Here is a 22104-nt window from a genome sequence, read left to right as displayed (position 1 = left end):
ACTTCTTTGATAGCCACTCCTGCACTGGCTGCGAAAAGGCAGCTGGCAGTATTGTACAAATGAAATGTTCACTCAGTGATGCACCACTGCATTCGAAAACTATTAGAAAAATATTCCTATTTAGAAATATTGACTATTCGATTCAAGGACGAAACCAAATAGGACCAAGTCTGATTTGTTATTTCAAGTCTGATTTGTTATTTCAAGGTTTAGAATATTTGCACATCCCTACTCTCAATCCGTGGAGCTTTTGGGCAATGGGATTGCTACAGGAGCCCCGCTTCATCTATCTGTGTACCTATTCTGACAGCACTAAAATCATTTTTTTACTTTTTTTGTCTGCCACTTCTTTATTGGTGCTCAAATTTTAAAACAGGGGTTACATTCTGCAGAACAGCTTGCACAGTCGAACGCTTAGCACTGGTGCTTCCTCAGCAGTGTTGGTAACTTGCCATGAAAGTCGCTAAATTTAGCAAATTTTTATTCGCCTTAACAACAACTTTGCCTGTTTGGAGACTTCTATAGTAGCTTGTTTGGTGAGGTAAAAAGCCATTAAACTGCCCTGGTAAAGTTCCTCATAGGATTTTGGCTCAGTTGAGTGCCACACCCCTATTTTATTCCAAGGGGAGATGCCTCCATTTGTAGCTATTTCTAAATACTCTTTGAAGATCTTGTTGGTCGGCCACCTGGGTGGGCATTAAAGTTGCTTTTCTAGGCATGGCACGATCTTGAGATCCGATACAGTTTTAGAAAGACGGTGGTTACCTTCGCTTTTCACATTCTGACTGTTGACTCGCAAGTGCACAATGCAATTTAAAGCTATAGTTTAAAAAAATATAATAATAAAGCTATCTATGCACAATTGAAACATGAGAGGGAGGCAGTTCTAATCAAGTAATTGGCATCACATAGTGACTTTTCACAGAAAATAGAGTATTCTGGGTTGCAACCCAGCAACTTCATCTAATAGAAAGCTACCAAAACTGTTCCTCGGTCTGTCCAATGGAAAGAAAAGTCCATTGTCGTCTATGGCCCTGGAACTAAAAGGCTGCTTCGGCTGGCCATGTGGATTGCCTTCAATGTCAGTGTGTGAACACCCTCAGCCACTTATTTTCTGTCGTATGCCGCACGTAGCACGAGTGACAACAGCTGTCCACACGGCTGGCTGAATACACTTTCTTGGGCACCTTGGTTGTAAGCAAAATTGATCAACTGCACTATCATACAAATAATTAGGCAGCAGAATGCACACCCTGTGCAAGATCTGAGTGCTAACAAACAATTGGCGACTTCAAAATAACTCTTTCAAGGTTTTGACAACAAATGCGATAGTTGGTATAAATGTACTGCACGATGTCGTCTACACTCTTGATGAAGGCTGTACAAGACATATGGTAGTATTTCAAACAGCAAAGTTACAGTGACGCATTCTCCCCGAACCATGAGATTTTGGGTAAGTGTCAATGAATGCTGCAGAGTGTCTCTATAGAATGGAAACCTTTTCAAATCAGCAGCTAAAATTAGTGACAAATAAGAGAGAGAGAGAGAGCAGGCTTCAGTGTGCAAATACAACCAGACTCGGAAGCAGGTGTCGGGCAATTATGCTTGGCGAATTAGGGCAAGCTTCTCAATTTAAGCTTTGGTACGACCTTGGGATGAAAACAAAATGGGCAAGCATTCTGTATTACATCTGCAGAGAAGGTCACACAAACTGAAGTGCCAAGGTTGAACCAAGAGCTGCGATTAAAACACCTTTGCACACAGCGTTCATTGAACGATAACTCTTGTCGCCATGGCGATATGATGATGAGCACTGAAAAACATATCTTCACACTGTCGCCTCACTCTGGTGAGAACAAAACTTTATAAAGCAAACTTCACGCACTGCAACGCACTGCAATGCAGTGCTTGGATGGAGACAAAATGGCCATTTTTACAAAAGCAAGCACGCTTGGAAGGTGCTGGGCATGCGCTGTGTCTGGATGCTGCCATCGTTTACTGCACACTTGACTCCACAATCACAATTAATTTTAGCTGCGTTTTTTAACTATATAAATATAAACAAAGGTCAATCCATACGCCAGAGTGAGACAAATTTCATGAAAGCCGCAGCACACATTCTTGTGTTCTCCAGAGTTGGCAAAGTAGCAAGCCTTGTACAACAAGCATATTTATACTCAACATCCACACTCTGGCCAAACACATTGCTCAGTTTACGTATTTTCTCTATCTGCTCCACTCACATAGATGCAAAAAAAAAAGAAAGAAACAAAGAAACAAAGGAATCCACTGAAAAGAAACAAGGAAGACAAAAGCAGGCATAAAGAAAAGTCACAGCAATGCTTTGTCAACCAACAACTTACATTTACATTATGTACATGTGCACACAGCATGCACCAAACAGTTTGGCACTGTCTGATGCACTCTCTGATGTGTGCAAGTGAGTATTTTGTTATGTGAAACGGCAGTCTTCTTTTATACCAAAAAAAAAGAAAAAAAAAGAAAAAAAGAAAACTTGGAACAAAAGATGCTGAGCCATTATAATTTACAATTTCCTCGATACTGAAACGAACGAGAAACAGTGTGCCAATACACACGGACATAACTACTGCACATAGCATTAAAAGCAACAAGCTGCTACAATGACATGGCACAAATGCTGAGAGATGGTGGGGCACTACTGTTAAGAAAGACTGAAACAAACCAGCATCAATTCAATGCAAATTCAATGCAGTTAACCCACGCTGCAGCAGCATAGCATCAGAGGCTTATCCAAACGAATGAGCAAACTCACATTTACACGACTAACTGTGCTTGTGCAAATGGTTACGACCACTGGTTATACGGGGATCACAAAAGATGTGCCACATGCAAAATTAACACAACTAAACAGTACAGCTGTGCAGACACAGTTAGCTCATGATAATTCACCCTTTGTCTGAGACACGAAGAGAATAGTTCAAATAACCCACGTTAAAGTTTATAGACATGTTTAAAATGCCACCTTTCATGGTTTTTCAAAGGAAATGAATTCAAAAGGTGGGTCGTGTAAACAGATGTCAAACAAAAGTCGACTGTATGACGTGAGAACACAGTAAGAGGAACACGTGTTCCTTGTTGCAGTCTCAGAGTGTAGTTATAATGACACATTGGCAATCGAATCGAGATTGCAATTGAAATAGCTTGACAATATGCGACAACCTCCTTAGCCTGCAAACTAATGAGAGGTTTCGCAATAATGAGAATGTACGCAAAAGTGCTCGCAGAAGTTTTTGGAACAGTGAAATCATGACAAGGCAAAGTTTCTAGCATGTATCAAACATACAGCCGAGAGCCGAGGCATACGCTCTATGCTCGTGCACATAAGACGCGCAATGCACATCCAGATTCTAGGCTAACTCCTAATGTGGCTTCCGTGTCCCAATAAATTTTGTAAGTGGCTGCACATAACGCAAGAGCTGCTCAGCAGTGGTAACTTAACACAGGCATTGTGACACATACATCAAGAACACAAGCGCTCGGCAAGTTCTTCTTTCTTTTTTTTGTATGATACAAGGCATAAGGAGCACTAATTTACACTGATTACGCAACAGTGCTTCACAAACAATGTGTGACTTTTCCAAAGAAATGATCATCAACCTTTTCGACAAGAACTGAAGTGGCTACAAGGTTTCCCTTCCAAGTGTCAAACATAAATAAAACTTTGGTTACATTATAAAGGAGTCCCACGGTACTTTTGTTGCGCTGCAGGCACAACACTGGTCTGCTCACAGCAACCAGAATGACAACACTTCCCACATACACGGTTACAGAAAATCTGGATCGGCCATCTGCATTACGGTGCAGGGAGCGAGGCTTAGTTTACCAAATATCCGAGGGCATAGGGGAAAAAAAAAATCAATAACAACAGTTCAGTACCAGAAAACCACAATGCATTAGCACTAACTTAAGCAAAGCACAATATCTCCATGCTCTTCAAAATAGCACAAAGATGCCAGCGAGGCAAGACGAAATCTTTGGACAGTGCGAAATGCACAAGCTGTTTGGTGCACCGCGGGGGCGCATCTGCCAGTGCTAAGAGGCTTAAATGTAAAGCCACTGGGCATGTATGGCTGAACCAGTGACAACAAATAATAAATACCGATGCACAAGTCAAATGACCTAAGAAGGAGAAAAAAGAAACCAAGCAAAAAACAATGAACAGATTGGGACACAACATGGAACACAGCATCGCGAGGGGCCTTTGAGTCACGAAAAAAAAAAAAAAAAAAAAAGCACAAGGGCACTGTGTTGATGACTCTGTAATCACAGCTACGCTGAGGCTATCATTGGAACGAGTCCCACGTGTTGGACCCATGCGAGCTTCGTCCAAACAGCAGTGGCACAACGCTGCAAACACTAATTTCCTCCTTCAAACCATAATCTAAATGCAACGATGTTGCGGTACTATTTACTCCTAGGTAAGATCAAGCCAAAGAACATGTCTGTCTTTGGAAACCTCTCATGCAACATGTGTTGGGGGACTGACAGACCAGTGGGACCAGACATGCAGCTGGAACCTACAGTGTGCCACTTGTTACGAAGGCACACGCACCTATCTTTCTTTGGTGTGTCGTACAAGCAGCGCAGGCAGTACCACACGCTACTGCTCATTCATTGTCAAAACCGGGCCGATACCACTTTGAGACAAATGTTAGGTGCAGCCTTCGTCAATATATGACAGGGAGACCAAGTGTTGTTCTGTACCAGCTACGTCATGTTGTGCCTGTCAGACATCTGACGTTCGAAAATCAAAATGGGGAAGTTCACCCCTCTCCACACAGTACAGATGCCATAGGCAGCTGACAAGGCACCTTAGAGTCAGCTATGGCGATGTGTGCAGTGGCTTTGGTTCTTTTGACAAAGGCTGTACATACCAATTATTTTAGGAGTCGCTAACCCAGTCTAAGTTGACTAGTATGGTTGCTCGACAAGCTTATCAACGATTACGCGTGCGTGAGAGCAAGCCAATATTTGCAGACGCACTGAAGATTTCCAGACAAACTGGAGGATGGAATATCTTTAAGCACAGGAGGGCGAAGTCCATTTACTTTGTTGTGGTGGGTGGCCTACAGCCATTCACAGCATTGTGTCATCACACCAAGCGTCTGTTTTAAGGGAAGGGAATCAACAACCATCTTTAATACTTAGCATATCTCATGGGTGGCATGACTCTCTTGCTCAACATGTTCCCAGGGAACTTGCAGCCATTTATACCTGAAACACAGATATTCACTGGCATATGATTACCCCACTCTACAACCTGTTGCAAAGACTTAGACCCGCTTGTGAAAATATAGCAAGCGCAACACCTTCAGTGTAGCATATACCAATTAATTGACAAGCATAAGACGTGCATTCAAACTGTACTCCTCTTCTGCACAACCAAACTGTGGCCAAATGGCAAAGGTGAAGCTTCCACAAGAAGCCTAGAGAAATATAAATAAGAAAGCTTGGTTCAGCCACTCTGTGCAATTTTAAAGTGTACCAAGAACTGACAAATCCGGCCATTTCTCTGTTCCCTCATAGCCAATTCCACATTGACCAGCACCAGTGCTTGCTAAGAAAGCCTGGATAAGACGGGCAACGAGTTGACACTGTCGACTTCAAAACTCCAGGGAACAGCAGATGTGGGCCTTGACTGATGTGCAAGATTAGCCTGGTAGCATTATCAACCTGTGCCCAGGATGTGCTGAATGACGGATGGATGAAACGAAACAAAACAAATGGAAAAAACAAGACCTTCTGACCGCTGCTTACAGACATGAAACATGCACATCTAACGAGATTACCCCTCCTTTCTAAAGTCCATGGAAGTTGTAGAGAATAAATAAATAAATACTATGCATCATGAACACAGCGATAACAAGTCACGGCTAGTAATAAGGTTTGATGCAGTGACCTGGAAGTAGAACGGTGGGATCAAAAAAATTGACACCATAGTGTCAAGGGGAAAAGAAAAAGCAAGAATAAAACCTAGAAATGTATGTAATAAGACGCCTAATTAACAAACACTATATGATGTCCTTTCAGGAACATGGCCACTTACAAGACACGCTTTTGCCTAAAATGCACTGGCCGGAGATGACACCGAGTTGATGACAAACTATCCGAGGCTCCCCTCGAAACACAAAGCGATGTTGCGGAGGATGGAGAAGATGCACACATGCGAAATTTTGTGAAATTTCAGACAACGAGCAAAGCAATGAAGTATATTTGCAGCAAAACCAAGGAGATGAAAAAAACAAGAGAACTGTGAAATGAGGCCAGCCTTTATGGCTGGGCCAGTCGTAGCAGCCCAGGGCACATGGCACTAAACAAGATCGGCTCTGGACTAGACTAGAAATGGGTGCCTGAGCACCACCTTTTCCACCTGCTGCTTCCAACTACGGCGCAGACGTTTGGCCCGGCAAACCCGGCTCACGTAACATTCTGGAGTTCAAAGGGCAGCGGGAAGGGTAGTTTGAACAGTGCCGCCGTGGCCTTAAACAAAAGAGGAATAAAACGACACTATGACGAGACACGGCGAGATTTCGGCAGTGCGTCGACAGGTGTCTCGGCTACTAATTGTGTCTGCGTGGAAATGCTAACAGGGTCGGGGTCTGCGAATTGCCTGTCACAACCCCGCCTGGAGGCTACTACCATCGGAGCTACAAGGTCCGCCAAAATGTCGTCGTTGCTGCGTGCGAGAAAAGAAACCGCTTTAACTGGAGTCCGTGCATGCCACAGAGACAGTGCCTCTACGGCGTTACGCTATGGGAGAAGACGGTGCCGCTAAGAGTGTGGCCCGGTGCGCGGCATACAGGGAACCACCTGGTTGGAAAAGAACCACCAATCGGAAAAGAAAAGTAAGGGGGGACAGGAAAAGTGTGAGGTCGAGAGGAGAAAGGTTGAATGGGCCAGCCAGGCACTGCATCCGCCAGAGGGAAGGCGGGAAAGGAACGGAGTGATGGTGGATGGTGTGTGCGCGTGTGGGGCGTGACTAGAAAGGGCGACCCGTCACGTGCGGAGGAGGCACTATGTCGCGGGCCCGCCCTCGCCCGCAAACCTGGCCGGATTGAAGTCCTCGTTGACGAAGGAAAAGCCCTTGAACTCCTCTTGGTTAATGTTGCGCAACACTTCCGGGTTGACCGGTGTCAGCACCGGCTCTTCCTTGGTGAAGTCTTGGTCAAAGTTGTTCACGTCGCGCTTGGTTTTCTGCGCGAACAAGAAAAGCGGAGAGTTTGAAGGTGGGTTGGCAACTAGGGTACCAAAAGTATGCAAGTACATGCACGAAAACATGGACACATAAATCAAGACGTTGAAGAGAACAGGAGATGCGCACCCTTACAAAAACAACCTTTTGTAGCTGATCAATTCTTTCATGATTTGTCTTTCTGCTTATCATCCAAAAAGAATGCCTTTCTAAAGGTATATAAGTTTTTAAGCAGTACTCAAAATGAACTTAATATATTTAAAGGGACCCTGAAACGATTTTGACGGTTTTGTACAAACGTACTGAGCTGTTATAGTAGGTCCTTCTGATCATTAATTGACGCATCTAAGTGCTCTGCGTAAAGCATGTAATTTATTATAGGGTTTTAAAAATGCACATCGCTGCCAATCGCAGCACACTGCTAGGCGGGATTTTCAGCCGCCCCTACCCACATTACGTAAATCACCCAATTGACGTCAGTAGGGCGAGCTATCCGATTGGCTGCCCAGGGCGCGTCATCAATAATTTTTCCACCTTTATAGTGAGCAAATAATGTTCGTAATAGTTGGAACATTAGTTAATTTGTTTCTATAAAAAGAAAGTAACAGTAAGAGAATGCACAAGAACAATTTCTCACTACACTTAAGCACTTCCCGCACACAGCAAGTGTCATCTGCTTGTGTTACAATGTGCTCCGTATTGACGAGAGCTTCATGGTCAGTGTTGGTCTTGATCTTTCTTTTTGTGAGCACCATGGTTCGCCCTTGTTACATTGTGGGCTGCAAACGTAGCGACTGCCAATATGTCAAGCTGCGACATTGTGTCCCTCTGCAAGGTAGTGCACGAGTGAAGTGGCTGCAGCGCATCGGACTGTCGGTACCCGAACTGCGCCAGGACTTGCGTATTTGCAGCCGTCACTTTACACTGGAGGATTAACACCACAATAGTGTTTTGTGTGTCCGGTATTCGGGTAAATGCAAGTGCAAGTGGACTGGGCCTGGGAGTTTCATCAGATGAGCGGAGGCACAAAGATGAGTGGTCCGCATGGTGCAGCCGCCTGGCAGCACAGAGCTCAACCACACACAGTAGCAGCTGTATACAGTTGAACCTCGCTACAACGAAACTGACGGGGCGCGCGAAAAATTTCGTTAAAGCGAAATTTCGTTGAGGCGAAAACAGGCCAAAAACACTGTCAGGTTGGACCACATAGTCCCAAAACATCATTTATTTCCAAAGAAGTCGGTCAGCTTCTTCTGCTTCTTTTTTTTTGCCACGAGTGCAGTGGCGCGGCTTTCGCACTCGGTGAACAGTTGCATCGCGACGTCGTCATCGTGAGCACCGAAAAATCTGCGGATCACATCAAAAGCATCCATCACTTTTATTGCAGGTGGTGGCGCTAAGTCCTCCGCGTCGCTGTCATCATCCGATGATGCGTCGTTGTGGCGAACGCCCTCAATTATAGCTTCGTCACTCAGCTCCTCGTGAGCTAGCACTTCACTGTCAACAGCGATGTAGTCGCCGATGTGAACATCGGCCGGCACATCTCCGGAGTCCTGAAGGGCTGCCCATGCCGCATTGGCCTCTGTGGAGGGTGGAGCAATTGTACTGCAGCCTTCCTCGTCCGACGTGGAGTTCGCTGCCAGTTGAGCATCGGAGTGAAAGCCGGCGTGCACAAAACAGTTGTAGATGATACTGCGACTGGTTGCCGTCCACGCTGCTGAGACCATCTGTACAGCCATGTACAAATCCACTTCGATTGCCCGACCGGTGTCGATGTTTAACACCAGCCGCTGAATCAGTCGCTGTCGATAAGCGCTTTTAACGCTATTGATGATACCTTGATCCAGCGGCTGGATTAAAGCCGTGCAATTCGGCGGGAAGAATCTTACTTCCACGCTTTGAAGCTGAACGTCTTCAACGTTATGCGCTGAGCAATTGTCGATGAGCAAACAAACCTTACGTTTCTTTGCCGTCATGTCACGGTCGAAAGCGGTTAGCCACTCTTTGAAAACGGCCCGTGTCATCCAAGACTTCTTATTGGCAACATATTTGACGGGCAGGCTCTTGCCACCTTTGAAGCACCGCGGCTTCGCACTTTTGCCTATCACCAGTGGGCAGCGCTTGTCAGACCCGTCCATGTTGCAGCACAGGAGCACAGTCACACGCTTTTTGCTATGCTTCCCTCCGCTGCATGGCTGGCCCTTCATGTGAAGCGTCTTGGAGGGGAGGAGCTCGAAGAAAAGTCCCGTTTCATCGGCATTGTATATGTCTGATGTGGCATATTTCTCCATTAATTCCGGCACAGTAGCTGATGCCCAAGCAGATGCAGCGTCGGCGTCTGATGAGGCCGACTCCCCACACAGCACTTTAGCGACGATTTCATGCCTGGCCTTAAAACGGGTCAGCCACCCTGAGCTGGCTTTGAAATCATTGATGCCCAGCATACAGGCATAGCCAAGTGCCTTTTGCTGCAACATGTTTCCGCTGACCGGCATCTTCTTTGCGCGCACGTCGAGGAACCACGTGTACAGAGCCTTCTCAAGGTCCTCATGAGCCGCTTGCGTCAGCTTTTTCCGCTTCGCGGATGTCCCCGAAGAAAGAGCTTGCGCTATCGCGTCTTTCGACTTCAAGATCGTTGACAGCGTGCTCTGTGAGATGCCGAAGTCCGCTGCAACATCTCCCTTTTTCCTGCCACTGGATGCCGCGCTGATAATCCGTGCCTTCTCTTCAAGCGAGAGGAACTTCCGCTTTCTAGATGAAGTCGCCATGCTCGCATTCATTACAGCGCACTAGCAGCACAAGCACGAGTGAAAAAAACTAGGGCAATATAAAAGTTTTATACTACTACTACTACTAGGGCAAACGCGCTGCTGTTGCCAGGCTGCTGCGTCCTTTGGCAACGGATTGGTTGCGGCTCTGAATTGGATTGGAAGAAAACGGGAGCTTGCCCCCGCGCCTTGTCGCAAGGCAGCCAGCCCGATAGTCATCAACACCAAGCTATGGCGGTGATCATGTGCGTTTCAGTGAGTGGATTAGTTTGGTCCAGCGAATGTTTAGCGAAACAAAGCAGCGTGGGCCTATGGAAGTACATAGATGGGCGGCGATATGCTTGTTTTATTGTAAGATATATTTTTAAATCGAGCTTCGCATAGCAAAAATTTCGTTGAAGCGGAAACGCGCCCCAAAAATGGTTCGTTGTGATGAGAAATTTGTTCCATTACTTTGTATAGCGAGCTGACGGGGAATTGGAAATATTTCGTTGAAGCGAAAATTTCGTTGAAGCGACGTTCGTTGTAGCGGGGTTCGACTGTAGTAATGAAATGTATTCTTCCTTGATGCTGGTGTAAATTTTTCGCAGGAGTGTAATCGTTAACATGTTTTTGTAAATGTTTAAAATGTTTTACACTTGGTTAGAGCAATATTAGCTCTTTGTTTGGCTGGTTAAGCTCTGCGCCAACGGGTGGCTGAACCGTGGAGACTGATCAGGCAGCTCACGTACGTCTACGCTAAAGTTCCTTCATGAGCTTGAGTTTATGCCTCCACCGTTTCGTCGAAACGCCCTGTTCACCTGTGGTTACCGGAATACCAGACACGTTCGGCGCTGTGACATAATGCTCGCAACGCACATTGCTTCGATAGCTCTCGCTTGGGGTCGACTGCCAAGCAGCTGGCAGAGAGTTTGGAGAGGCTTCGCACGCTCGCTCCTAGAAAACCGGAAGTCGATGACACAACGTGCCATCACGATGCAGAGCTAGTGAAGGCGGAGCTTCGCCCCGATCACTCGGTGAATGAGTTAAGGATAAAATGCATGACTATGGAGAAGGGTAACTTGTAATCGTCCATAACTTTCTTAACATGAGACGTTTCACACAAATGGTAGCGCGAATTATTAACTTTAGCTGTACCCTACGCGTCTACAAAATATGTCCGAACCGTTTCAGGGGCCCTTTAATTGCTATTGCAAATTAATTTGAGCACAACGTGTCTGGTTAGTATCACTGACAATTTCTTTTCAAATAACCACACCATTTCATGCATACTACTTACCTATGTGGGCGTCTGTGGTTATATTATGACTCCCATATTTCTTCGCCTACTTTTTAAGGTATTCAAAAAAGTAATAAAAATAATTTGTTTGAGGCAGCAGGGCTGGCCCTGGGAGTACATGGGGATGTTGGTACTCACTCATATGTTGCTGACAAAAAGTCCCAACAAAAGTTCATACTTCAGGACCATTTTCTACATATTTCATCTCTCAATTGCGAAGAGAGCAGCTGTGCCCATGAGCAGTGGTTACACAGGTCTATAGAAGGCAGCAGTGTAGGTGCTGCAGTTTGCATGCCGGATGCAGGAAGATACCAGGAGAGAGGTGTACAGCAAAGCACAGGCGGAGCCATCTTGGTGGGCCGTGGGAATGTGGTTGTAAATGCGGCATGTGACGCCATCGACAATCCTAGCACAATTCTATTCCCAATGATACCACTTGAACTATACAGATAAAGCTCGGTACAACAAACACAGATATAACGAGTTAGCAGATATAACAAAGTAAATATAAAATTTGGTTGGTCATGCTTTTTCAATGAAGTATTCTCCTGCTGTAACGAGATCGAAAATGCGGGATCCGACATGGCATCAGTCACAGCAAAGCAAACTTTTGCTGCCACGTGCCTCAAAATATATATAATAATCTTGTTTAATTCCAACTCCAAGGGGACCGTAAATTTATTCGAACAAAGTGGAGTTTGAACTAAGGTGAGCCTAGACGGATGGTGGCTTGATGCGTGCCGTCTTCCTGTGTGCCCAGTATTCAAGATGATCGAGCGTGTGCGAGGAGAGGAGGTGGGGGGGAGGTAGGTGACTGCATGGAAACGTGATCATGCACACGCTAGGAAGCTCTTTATTGCTCTTTTAAGCCATATGGGAAAGGAAGGTGCACCCCACTATGCTTGCTTCGGTCTGGTGTTGGCTCCTTGCGCGTCTTTCCTCGTTATAGAACTTTTGCCTTTGACCCCAACTTTGGCTGCCAACTCCTGACAAAGTGGCGCTGGTTAGGCCTAATTAAAGCCCCTGCATACACGCGCCACCGCCGCTTTTTTAAGTAGCGACAACTTTTGTTGTGCGGCGCCTTTTCCCCTCACACCAAATCCGGTCCCGGTATTTCCGGTTCTGGCATTTCCGGTTTAAAAATTTCCGGTTCCGGCGTTTCTGCTTCCTGGAGTTACGCTGCGGGAATTTCCACTTTGACTGCTGTTAGACGATGGTGAGATGCCTGCGCGTGCTTAGCAGAGCTGTGGCAGTCACAATAAGAAGAATGCAAAGGGGACAAGCTGTTGTATTCCGCTGAAGTAGTAGTTCGCGGTCACTGTTTTCCAAATGCACGAAAAACGGCAGTGGTCTCCAAGCGCCCAGGCACTACATTCCAGTGTACGTTGTTGCTCGTGCCACAACCGGTCGCAGGTTGACACGAAGCAGCGAACACAAGCAGATCGCTGGTTACAATAGGCGGTGGTTCTTGGATGGAATCTCATTCACAATTTCAACCGCAGCTGGTGCAATTAAAGCCTCTCCAGCGACGCGAAATTAAACAACGCTAAAAAACAAAACGTCACTTCCACTCGGAACAGGAAGCTGCAGCTACGTAAGTTCCGCTTGGCGCCGGAAGCTAAGGGGGTGAGTGGGAGAGGTGGTGGAGGAGGAGGGCAAGTTGGCGGTACTTAACCTGGTCGGCGGAAACGTGTATGGAGGGGCTTTAGGCCTAATGGCCTAAGCAGCACAGCTGGCAAGGTGACTGGTAACAAGCCGCCATGGGTAGCTCACCGCCAATATGTTTGCACTCGTAGACCTTATCGGTGATCAAGCCTGAGATATCAAACACACAGGAAAGACTGACGGCCGTAGTAGCAGAGTATGGATCTATGCGTGGTCCTGCTGGTATCTGAAAAGTCTGCGTCAGTGGTGTGTTCATTTTTATGTTCATGCTTGTAGACCTTATCAGCAAATGAGTGTGAGATCTGAATGCACGGGCTAGAATGATGGTCGTAGTGGTGGAGTGCACACCCACGTGTGGTTCCCTGTATGTCTAAAAAGCCTGCTGGCAGCATGGAACGTCTTGGCTAGCAGCTTGGCTTGGCTGGACGGCAGTCGGTAAGCCAACAAGCTGATCAGATGTAATAACACCGACTACATGGTTAGGTATTCACAAGGGTAGCTAATACAACAGCTAATATAGGATGTAATGAAGGTATTTTCGTGTCCGATGTGACCTTGTTGTAATGTGGTTCAACTGTAGTTCTTTTCATGCTGTAGCCACGGGCCTGAGCACTGCCTCAGTAGCATTTTCACAAGAACCAGCTCTTCTGGGAATTGATAGCATGAACAGAATAGAATCGAGCCTAGAGGAATGAATACATTATCCAGTGGTGGCCCAGTCAGTTTAGGATTTGGAGCAATTTTTGAGGCAGAAAAAATGTCATTCTGTAGCAGTTTAAGAGCAGCCACACCAGCATTCTGGAGCAGTCTCAGAGCAGAAAGATTGGTCTTTTTGGAACATATGAAATAGTACAGCAGTTATCTGTAGCCATTTGGTGAAGCCTGTTATTAATGTGAAATCAGTAAGTGCTCTTCAACAGTGAAGCAAGACACAAAGCCCACAGCAACCAATTCCCACGGACGGTATACCATGCACTGTTTGTTGGGAACATTTTTATTTGGGTAGGCAAGGAGCTTAATTTTGTGAACAATTAAATCAAATTTTGTAGGCCAACGTGAACAAAGATATACACCTAAAGCTCTAAATTGCTCTAAAGGCCTGCCAGTACACTTATTAGGCTTATCAATGCCCACACTGTGATAGGAGATGGTGGGTACACACGTGTATAATTAAGGGAAACATATCGTGTCCCTTGACATTTGCCCCTTCCGACTTTTGGTATGCTTCACCGCAATACTTTGGGTATGCTTCACCTCGTAGTAATTCTGTACCGAGGCGAAGTTGACTTTTGGGAACTGGCATTATGCAACGCGCTCTACTTTTGGAGCTCCAAAGCCATTCGCAAGAATTACAAAGGCAGTGTCAGTGCCATTGCTAACAGCAGCAAATTGTTTCAATGAAAAACATGGTGCCAAACAGCAAACTTGGTAGAAAACATCGAAGTAGCTAGGCCTAGCGTCGCCGCAGTGGTGGCTATAGCTGCCAGCGGATCTGCGTGCTAGGGCGCCGGTTCAAGGCGGCGCGAGAATCAATATGGCCATGGTGGAGGCTGCGATTAATAACGTTACGGACCTGCGGTCATGGCAAAAAGTCAGGAAAATCAGACAGCGAAGGCCTTTCCCGTCCGAAATTTTGAGACGCTTATACACTGACTATATGGGATACGCAGGCTGTGCCACGAATGGGTCCGAATATTCGGGCATATGCGAGAAATCGGGCATCCGGAAAATCAGTTGTTAACTACATTTGAATGTTCACAAAACGATTCGTGTTGTGGGGTAGTTGCATAACCCTAGCGGAAGCACTGCATTAGCGTGAAAATGCGAAAAAAATAAAAACATACTTTTGTGCAGTTTACGCAGACGACACTTGAGTGGGCGCAGGCAAGTCGAATTGCATCAAAATGACGCAAATGATGCAGCTGGACCACCACTGATTACACCAGGCCATTCTTCCTCGCAACCCAGATTGTATGCCATCTCGACAAAGCGCAGCATGTTTGCACATGCACGGGATACTCACAATCTTGGGCTTGAAGGGTGGCTTGACTTTGCGGGCCTCCAGAGCTTCCCAGTCAATGTCCTTGAAGAAAGCGTGGCTCAAAATGGCCTGCTCACCACCTTGCGACTCCACGCAGCCCAACCGCTTGGCAGGATTCTTGGTCATGAACTGCATACCCGAGTGTCAGTCAATAATTCAAATCAATCAATCAATCAATTCCATTTTACTAAAAAAATAAGTGCTCTGCTGTAGGCAACAATTACTTCATTGGTATAAGCACAATGTGCACGTTGACTAAACACCCTGACTTATTGAGAGAAACCCTTCTCTTTCTCGCCTTGTTTTCTTGATGACTGTGCAATACACGGTCAGCAAGGATTGTGCAACTTTCTTGCCAATGTGGCCCAGACGATTTTCCTTCCCTGCAATGCTTTACCAAAATTTAACTTTCTTCACAGCAGCCTCAACGCTGCACTAATACTTCCAGGAATGCTTTATAGCTGTCGTCACAGGTGCCTTGTCGTTCGAATCACTGTGCGCTGCAGCACTTTTGTCTTTGTTTACTATATTTATTTCTACCTCCACTTGCCTTTAACTTTTATTTCATTTACATGCATACATGATGCTAAAGGCACAAGATATTATTGGTCACACATACCAATAAAGAAATAAACAAATACTGCGTCAAAAATTAGGAAGCATTCATTCACAGGCACTGATAACTGCTTCAGGTGTACGCTCACTTAGAGTCACTAATGCTCACACATAGTGCTCTGGTATTGCTACAATGTAGGCGAGTGGTTTAATGATGTTGAGCTAAGGTGCTCAGTAATGTGACAATCACCCTTTCTTTGCACAATGTGCAACATTCCATAGGACTTCTATGTCCTTTGTGTCTACAGCAGTTGCTGTTTTTACTAAAAGTTCTTGAAGGTTGTGTAAGGACTGGTCATTCATCATGACCTATGCTTATGGCTACAGGACATTTGGGGTTCATAGGAAAGTGCACACTGCGCATAATGACTGCACTTTCAGCCTTCTTGCGGCAGCTTGGCCTTGATGAGACCTTGTAGGTAGTTTTGAGTGTGGATGCACTAGCGTTGGTTGAATTCACAAGTGGGTTCTCATTGCATCCTGGTGTAGAATGTTCAGGCCTACAGCCTGGTAGATGTACCTGATTTGAACAGCACCAAGCAAGATGACGACGAAAAGATGAAGATGAATGCTACGTTAACATGAAACAATATTAATTTTATCTTCCTTACGCTGCTTTGGGCTACTCATATCAGAATATGTTCAAACAACAAGCTTGACTTCAAGTGCTATCCAGTTTAGACTAGAAAGACAACTCTCACTCATGATCACTCACACACAATCCACTCCGTGTGCACTCATCAACACACATACTCTGTCAGGAAGCTCAACTATCATGCTTCCCCTATTATTTTCCCCGCATGGCTCATGCATCTCCTGGAACCCAGCTTCCCTGCGTAGCCCATGCAGCACTAGAAGTCACTAGCTGCACAGTATTACAAGAGAGGGTGCGAGTGTGTCACTGCTAATGCCACCTCACAGTGAGCATACTAGGGCACAACAGGAAAGAGCTTGTGATAACTGGTGTGAAATAGACACGCAATAACCACGAAAGGTAGACAAGGAAGAAAAGCACTTGTCTTCCTTTCGTGGTAGTTGCGTGTCTATTTCACACCAGTTATCGTCTAACAGCAGCAAGCTTTACTAAGGAAAGAGCTTTCTTCTCTTTGGCTGTGGGAACTCAATGCATGCATACAGGACTGCGCACACTCGATAAGGGGCTTTGCAGGATTGTCCCGAGAGAAAGGGAATAAGCCTCATTCAGGAACCCCAGTTGGGGTTTGTCACCAGTCCGGGTTCGGCCCGAGGACACCTTCCCGTTCGCTCCTATGTGCCTGCTAGCTTGCCTGTTTTATAGAAGGTGCAATGAATGCCCTCTGGTTTGTTTCCACTGCTGTGTCCTCTGTTCCAAGAGCACATTTGGAACTCCACAACTATTTTCACTGGAACAACGCAGTAGTACTGATGCCCCCTGCAATGAACAAGAACATGTCATGGTAGATGCCTGCACGCACCCCTTTGAGTATAGAAACAGCTTCCTTGCTTAGCCACACTGGGTAGAGGACGTCGTCGTGCAGGATCGACTCAAAGAGGTCGTCCTCGTTGTCCGCCTCGAACGGCGGCTGGCCCGCCATCATTTCGTACATGAGCACACCTAGTGCCCACCAGTCCACTGATGGGCCATACTCCAACTCTTGCAGGATCTGAAGGAGGCAAACACCACAGAGAAAATGGAATGAGGTAAGCACAGTTTCTTGACATTCTTCAACCAAGAGCAAGAACACCATTTTGGCTGCATAGACTAGTGCAGGTAGTAAATCTGAATGCCCCCTGAACTTTTTACTATGACTGTGCAGAATTACAAACCAATGGTGGCTGGTCGTATTATGAGAGTACTGCATTGGGCTTTATAGATAACTATATGTATTCGTCAACCAGCGTCAGAACATCAGCTGCAGTTCAAAGCGTACTGCCACAATGTGTGACAGTGCATGTTGTGCGTTTGTCACAAGCACTTGGAAGCAATACGAGTTCCGAGTGGCCACTACTGCATATTGCATGATCACAAGCCGCCATCAGCAGCTGCAAAAGATGTAAAATGCAAAGCAATGGAGACTGCATTGTCAACTTTGTTTTGCAAGCCTACTGGCATCACAACAGGTGGCACGACTGCTCAGAACCATCAGTTTGCAGCCACAGTAACAGAGGGTGCCACGATGGTATGCAAATGTTGTGACTTTTTTCACAACGGCAGTCTGCAAGGTGTAAGAGGTCCCACGCACACACCTCTGGAGCGATGTAGTCCGGTGTACCACAAAAGGTGGTCGTCGTGACGCCATCCTTGATGCCTTCCTTGCACATGCCAAAGTCTGCGATCTTGCAGTGACCGTCCGTGTCTAAGAGAATGTTGTCTAGTTTTAAATCCCTGCAAAGGAGTGAAGCATCAAAGTGTGAGTAAGTCAGTTCACTAGAGGTCAGCAGCACAACAGTCATCGAGAAGCCATGGCAAGTAGAGAAACAAAGTGGTGGCTCACCTATATATGACTCCATACTGATGTAGAAACATGAGGGCTAGCGTCACCTCGGCTGCATAGAATCGTGCTCGCGGCTCGTCAAACTTTCTCGCCTTCTGAATCTGGAACATCAGGTCTCCACCATTGACGTACTCCATGACGAAGAACAGTCGATCCTGGTGGAGAGGAAAGATGAACAAAATGGGGATCTTCATGTCTAGACAATGCCATAACAAGTAAGTGAAGTCCTCAGACAGTGCTTCAGCATAGACAAACGAAAGCAAACCTCCTGGGAATGTTGTCTCTTCAGTGTTATGCTCAGTGATTGCATTGGCACCTACCTCAATGATCATTTATGAATTTCGAACGCTGTCTTAATACAACGTTGGAGAAAGAGGAAAGGTGGTTAATAGCATTGCAATATTTTCGGTATAGCTTTTTTTTCTGTCACGAAATAATGCCTTTTGAAGTGTAAATGTTCTTTATTTTTATTTGTACAATGTACAAATATTTTGAGACACAGAGGACAACAGGATTTGAGGTGACTGATTGGTGCTGCCCTTTCAAGCTTGATACAGGTTTTATCCCCATCTAAAAAACAAAGAGTCCCAGGGTCACATGTTCCAAGGGTCAGTTTCCTGAAATGTCACTTTCAGCATGTGCTTATTGGCTAAACAATAAAAAAAAGGGGGCTATGAAGGAAGGAAGTGCACAGCTGCTGTTATTTTCCTGTTGAACAATCCTTGAATGCATGGAAACAATGCCTGTTGCACTGGTGAGGTATTTCGGTATCAAATAGTGAAAGCTTTTTCGAGATGATTGGTTGAGGATACAAAGACCTCTGCTTTATTTCATGGAAGGCTGGCACCGCGAAAGCTTCATGACCAATGTGACATCTTTCGCACCGTCAGTTGTGACTCGAGAAATGTGAGATGTGCTATTCTAATGAACGCAAGGTGCAGAACCCACCTCAGTCTGAAAGCAGCAGTGGAGGGCTGTGAGGAACGGGTGCTTGGCGGACAGTGTCAGAATGCGCTTCTCCGTCATGGTGCAGTCAACGTCGTCGTCTTGCAGGATGACATCCTTCTTGAGCACTTTCACAGCATACACTTCCTCTGTGCCCTTGCGTTCGGCTAGCATGACCTGGGCAAAAAAAAAACACAGTGTGTCTCACACACCAAGGAACCCTTTGTGTCAAATCATGCAGGTGCTAACCTACGGAGACAATACTTTCTCGCATCCCCTGACATATATTTTCCCTGCACGATTCTTGTGTCTCCTATCGTTTGGCTTCCCCGAATTACACACACAAAAGTGCGGGAGCAGTTGTTGTCGTTACAAGTCTACAACAAGACGTGCCCACGAGCACTCATACACTAGCACCACCAGAGAATATGATTACTCGGACGCATAAAGAAAACCGTAACACACACCAACCAAGATGAATAAGTGATAAAATACATCTTGACCCCCGCCATCGGAACCTTGTTGTCAATCTATTTGTGAACAAGGCTCCTACATGTGGTGCCGAAATATCAAGTTTTTAATTATTTCTTTATCTTGGTCTGCATCTGTTTTACTTTCCTTTCATGCCTCTTCAGGACTGGATGAGATTTCGTCAGACACTTGACTCCATCACTCGGATGTACTTCCATTCGAGGAGCCTCGAAGACCAGCATGTGCAAACATTTGCTTGTTATCCCTGAGTGGTTGAAGTTCCTCTATTCCTCAGCGTATCTTATCAAGAAAATAGTAATTGCTCATTGGCTAGCCAGCATTAATTAGTATTGTAGCATAGCAAGAAAAGCCACATTTGTAAGTTTGATGCGTCCAGAATGTTGTGCCCTCATTACACTGCCAAGAGCATTTTGATGCACACCACACATGAACTTAAACAGGTCCTTCTAATAATTTCTTTAGGATTAGGTAACAGTGGTCATGTCAGTTTTCATTCAAATAATGCACTTCTTTTCTTTTTCCTTCTAACTTTTCCATATATACTTCTCAACCACCATCATGATACCATGATGATGATCACTGCTGTGAAGCTGCAACTACAGCTACAGTCTACAGTAATAACCAACAAGAGTGGTGTATGCTGACATTATGAATGCAGTTACGAGGTCTCTATGACAGAGGTTGCTTGAATAAAAATAAACACATCCATGATGACAACAACACAAAAGAATTGAGTGCAGTGCTACAGTGAGTGAAAGCTACCAGTGCAGAATGCAGCCCCCTGCAAGCCCGACTTGGCGAGCGTACCTTTCCGAAGCTGCCCTTGCCGAGCACCTTGATGAAGAGGAAGTCCTCCAACCCAAACTTGCGCGGCCGCCGGCTGTCGCGGCTGCTCGGTGTGGGAGAGAATTTCTCGACAGGCTCGCCGCCCGTGTCTGGCACTTGAAGTGACAGCTGCCCGTATGAGTCTGTAAGTGACAGCATGTCGTAGGCCCCGAAGCTCATGCCTGCAAGAGAGACACCCCATGCCTGAACGTAAATGGTGCATTCTTGACTGTCGTTTGCTACGATGACACAAAGCAGGAACAGAGAAAGAGAAAAAAGAACTATTCGCTTGACCAAGCTTTGTTGCAGTCTCACACCGGTCATGCACAGAAGTTGGATGTCAATTGCGGAAATAAAACTAATTCTGAAACTTATTATGGTTTCTTTCTCCCAAGAACATGCAATGATTGAAAACTGCCTGGATCTCAAAATGTTGTTTCTTGCTGATCCCTCTTATTTAAAGATTGCATTAGCTGACTTGCTCAATTCTGATTAATTATATCCAATGTACCTATATGTATCTATGTACCTATGTACCTATGTATCCTATATCCTATTATACAATTTGTCGTGTTTTATCATAGACCGAGTTATATTCTGACTTTTACCCCTTAACCAAGCAAGGTCCACCCAGCCTATCAGTGCCAAAAAAACTAACTGAGTCTTTGAAGGATAGTAACATTTTACACAGGTTGCAAACAATATTTTACTCAAACATACGTGAATTATAACCATCAAATAGGTTCATTAAAGTCAGGCATGACTACTGTACTATATAATTCCAACTAGCTAGCTAGCTAACTAACTAACTAACTGTACCGAGTACTATGCAGCCAGCGTTTCATAGAAGTTCTCAATCAAAAGTATGTAAAGGGTTTAAAGGGTTTTCTGAATTCTGAGTCGGCAAAAAACCAATCAGCAAAGCCACTACTAAGCTACCATGATGCGACAAGACACACTGCTGTTACTTTCTAATATGTGACACCCAAGAACACACCCTTTGCAGTGTGAAACACAGTGTAAATGCTGTGCGCAGGTTATCAACAGACTAGTGCTAAATTTGAAATCCGGAGACCATTAGAATGTAATGGGAACCATAGTGTATTTTTGTAGTTGCTCTAGTCCTTCCACATAATTAGGTAAAATATTGCCCCTTTTTTAATAAGACAGCCGTAGGTTGCCTTCAGAATGAACCCATCCAGCTGAATTCCATTTTAAAATGAACAGTTTGGGTACCTTTATACGTTTTCCCAGAGATTCATCGCACTTCTATGGAGTTTAAACTCTAAATAACGTAAAGTGGTTTCGTAGGTCGACAGCACTTCCACATAAGAAAAAGCATGGTACTTATACATTAATAAACGCCCACATTATTCCCACAGCTGAATGCAGGCAGGGAATACAGATGGACGCCCTTCATGGTTCATGTCCACACCCTACTCTTTGGAATTAAAAAAAATTGCCAAAACCACTTTCTCATTATGAGGCACACCGTTGTGGGGGACTCCCACAATGGACATTTTGGCCACCTGAGGTTTTTTAACGTGCACCTAAATCTAAGTACACGGGTGTTTTCGCATTTCGCCCTCATCGAAATGCAGCTGGCATGCCCGGAATTCGATCCTGCGACCTCGTTCTTGCTCTTTGGTATGGTGCCAATACAAAATACCCCTTGTACAAGTTAGGCCGATAGTGCCCTGTGTACAACGTACAAGAGGACATAGCCCAGTTAATACAGTTGAACCACGAGATAACAACACTGATAC

At 45.4% G+C, this 22104-nt stretch overlaps 1 protein-coding gene across 1 annotated transcript in view; it reads right to left on the bottom strand.

The window, feature by feature from the left end:
- Positions 1-1845: 1845 nt before the first annotated feature.
- Positions 1846-22104, bottom strand: part of Pkc98E (Protein kinase C) — a 50280-nt gene continuing 30021 nt past the window's right edge. The window contains exons 10-16 of the mRNA XM_075700129.1: positions 20321-20520; positions 19025-19198; positions 18077-18231; positions 17829-17967; positions 17057-17245; positions 14970-15116; positions 1846-7236 (exon numbers count right to left, since the gene is read on the bottom strand). Coding sequence (XP_075556244.1) covers positions 7057-7236; positions 14970-15116; positions 17057-17245; positions 17829-17967; positions 18077-18231; positions 19025-19198; positions 20321-20520 — 1184 coding nt within the window. The 3' untranslated portion in view covers positions 1846-7056. The remainder of the gene's footprint in view (positions 7237-14969; positions 15117-17056; positions 17246-17828; positions 17968-18076; positions 18232-19024; positions 19199-20320; positions 20521-22104) is intronic.

Source organism: Dermacentor variabilis, chromosome 7, assembly GCF_050947875.1.
Source record: "Dermacentor variabilis isolate Ectoservices chromosome 7, ASM5094787v1, whole genome shotgun sequence".
Taxonomy (NCBI): Eukaryota; Metazoa; Arthropoda; class Arachnida; order Ixodida; family Ixodidae; genus Dermacentor; species Dermacentor variabilis.
The sequence above is the reverse complement of the archived record's forward strand: the minus strand, read 5'-3'. Positions and strand labels throughout refer to the sequence as shown.